Source organism: Adiantum capillus-veneris, chromosome 17 (assembly GCF_014529385.1).
Source record: "Adiantum capillus-veneris isolate H3 chromosome 17, ASM1452938v2, whole genome shotgun sequence".
NCBI lineage: Eukaryota > Viridiplantae > Streptophyta > Polypodiopsida > Polypodiales > Pteridaceae > Adiantum > Adiantum capillus-veneris.
This window is the reverse complement of record NC_140947.1, coordinates 142,454,470-142,457,279: the sequence shown is the minus strand read 5'-3', so window position 1 is coordinate 142,457,279 and position 2,810 is coordinate 142,454,470. Positions and strand designations below refer to the sequence as shown.

The 2,810-nt window shown below is 43.3% G+C and overlaps 1 protein-coding gene across 1 annotated transcript; it reads left to right on the top strand.

Annotated features, from left to right (window-relative positions):
- Positions 1 to 2,356: 2,356 nt before the first annotated feature.
- LOC147438222 (uncharacterized) lies at positions 2,357 to 2,587 on the top strand. Its single transcript, XM_086486146.1, has one exon. It carries the CDS (start codon positions 2,357 to 2,359, stop codon positions 2,585 to 2,587), a length of 231 nt encoding a protein of 76 aa, XP_086342272.1.
- Positions 2,588 to 2,810: the final 223 nt, after the last annotated feature.

Here is a 2,810-nt window from a genome sequence, read left to right as displayed (position 1 = left end):
CTAGGAAAGGTGCATACAAGTGAAAATCCTGTAGACATGTTTACAAAGGTGGTCAACAAGGAGAAGTTGAGCTTTTGCTCATCCTCAATTGGCATTCAAGGATAAGAAGTCAGGATGGAAAGTAGTCACAGGTTTGGTTTTGAGATTAGTCTCCAAGTGGGAGATTGTTAAGTATGGAGCCTGATTTACCTTGTAATCTTCTATGGTAAAAGCGCACATTTGTAAGGCCCCTATTATGAGGAGAAGCCGTCGTGCGTGAAGGAAAATCACTCGCTGAAAACCAAAATTTTCACGGGCAAAAGCCAGGGGCAACTTTAGGGGCCTCGGGGGCGGAAGCCCCCGAGACTTTTTTTTTCCTTCTTCGGAATATTTCTTTTTTCCGGAATATTATGGCCGAGCGGCAACCGGAAAGTGGTCAGAAAACAACTGGTCAGTTGGCCGATGGCCGGTGGTTGGAAGTCAACGGCCAGTGGCCGGTGGCCGAATTCAAAAGCGGACTTGTCTTCTCAAGGGCCGCCACACACATGGGCGGATTGAAGGGTCCGATTTAGACTTATCTACACAAGGGCGGCTACACATGGCTGCCTCTCATGAGAGAGGGCAGCCCTTTTGGCCTATAAAAGGAGGCCATTTATACACACATTTCATAGTGTGAAGTTGATGCAACAAGGTGAGTGTGAGGTGGTGAGAGTGAAGCAAGGCGGGAGCTCCATTAAGGGTATAATCCCTTTGTAAACTACTTCTTGTTTTGAAGTACTAAAGCCATTGAGTGGATGCTTTACCCTGGACGTAGCCCACATTGGGTGAACCACGTATATCTCGTGTACTCTCTCTCTCTCTCTCTCTCTCTACTCTACTCTATAATCTCATGTATGTAAATTTGTCTCTCTCCATTAAGTAATCTACTCAATTATCTATTTAGGTACGTCTTATTTCCTAACACAAAGAACTTCCTGAGACAGATTTTTTTTGCATACACCATCACATACAGCTATATTCATGAATAGAAACCGAGACATGCCCTGGAAATATTGCTAGTATGAAATTTTGACCTTGAGAATGCTAGCAAAAAGCTACTATGGAGTAATGGTATTTTAATGTTTTGATGTTTTTATGGAATTTGTGTATAACCCGACACTATTCCAGTGATTCCTCCAGCTCATCCCATGTTATGAGAGTGTGTATGTGTGTGTGTGTGTGTGTGTGTGTGTGTGTGTGTGAGAGAGAGAGAGAGAGAGAGAGAGAGAGAGAGAGAGAGAGAGAGAGAGAGAGAGAGAGAGAGAGAGAGAGAATCTTATACAATTATATAGAGACCTTGAGCAAGGTTGATGATGAAGCAACACCCCCATTCAATGATACTCTTGCTACAAACAATGCTCGTCAATTGCAAATGGCTTCAAAAAACCTCACACATGACCCTCACAAAAGACTATGCAGACATAATGACTAGCCACAGTCTCAAAAAGTGCTCCTCCGGACCGAATCTTAGAAACGATCAAGACTGCTGGATGCAAAATCACTTGCAAACCTAACACTCTTTTCAACCTTTGGTGATAAATGGACACTCTGACTAGATTCACCCAAAGAATTATTGCTGAAAGATTCCAATTTAAGCTTCTCAAGTGCCTGTGCATTTTTATGCTGATTTTGAACTTGCAATGCTTTTAGGTGCTTCTAATGGTAATGTTGAAGATTTGATTGCACCAAAAATGATGAGTTAGATGCATTAAGTAGGGGATTGGAGGGAGCTTTTTACGAAAAATGGGCACGTTGACAAATTTATTGAAAAAGCTCTCTCTATGAACTTTGTGCTAGATTCGTTAATCTTATGCAAAAAGCTCCCTCCAACAAATGCTAATAAATGTCACATCCATTCACCCAAAATTGTGCTACCACATCAATAGACACCCCTATAGAGTGGCGGTTGGGATAAAGATTTAGAGAGAGAGAAACTTACATTGAATAAAAAGACGTACTCGATGATAATTTTAAATCAAGTAAAAAATATAGCGAGAATTTTTCGAAGGTTTGCCTATATATCCATAGTAAGTTTCTCTCTCTCTCTCTCTCTCTCTCTCTCTCTCTCTCTCTCTTTGGTGGAAATCTTTTCTCTATATTTCATTTTCTCTCCATCCGTCCCATGACTTCCACTAGTGGCAATATTCCCCAATGCCTTTTCTCGACATTGAGTTGTGTGCCACTAATCCCCTCACACTCTATTCTAAATGTGCAAGCAACTAGCATTGAAGCCGCTGGCTTCATTACTTGAGGATAACCATCATAAGCTGAGTAAGGTAGTTCGAACAATAGCATTGACCTGATCATACGCGTGCATTAATATTATGCATCACTCGCCATGCTCTATCAGGAGGCATGCACCCCTGCAATTCCTCGCCTAGCCCGTGACTACTTTTCTGATCCTGATGGCTGGGCGCAACCGCAAGCCTGCAACACTTATGAAGTCGCATATGACCCTCCTTCGCACGGGCATGCGTACAGTGCTGTTCTACTTCTGCCATCGAAGCAGATATTGACCTCTGACCCGTCCCGTGGGCAAGCCATTCAAGCAAAGGCCTCTGACCCATGAAATGGGCAAGCCTCAATTAAAGCAGCCTCTAACCCTAGAGGCCAAGCGAAACCAACCATTGAAGAAACCAGTGAACCTCTTCTTGGTGCACCATCGGCCTTTGACCCTCGTGTTGTAGGGCAAGCATTGCACCCCTGTAATATTGCAGCCCTTAACCATTTCAATAGGTGAGCCTCCTATTCAGTCTCCTCTGACCCTCGAGTAGGGAAAGCACTTTGTGCAT

Excerpts from the sequence above, each read along its gene's own strand:
- LOC147438222 (XM_086486146.1), top strand. The coding sequence starts at position 2,357 with ATGCTCTATCAGGAGGCATGCACCCCTGCAATTCCTCGCCTAGCCCGT.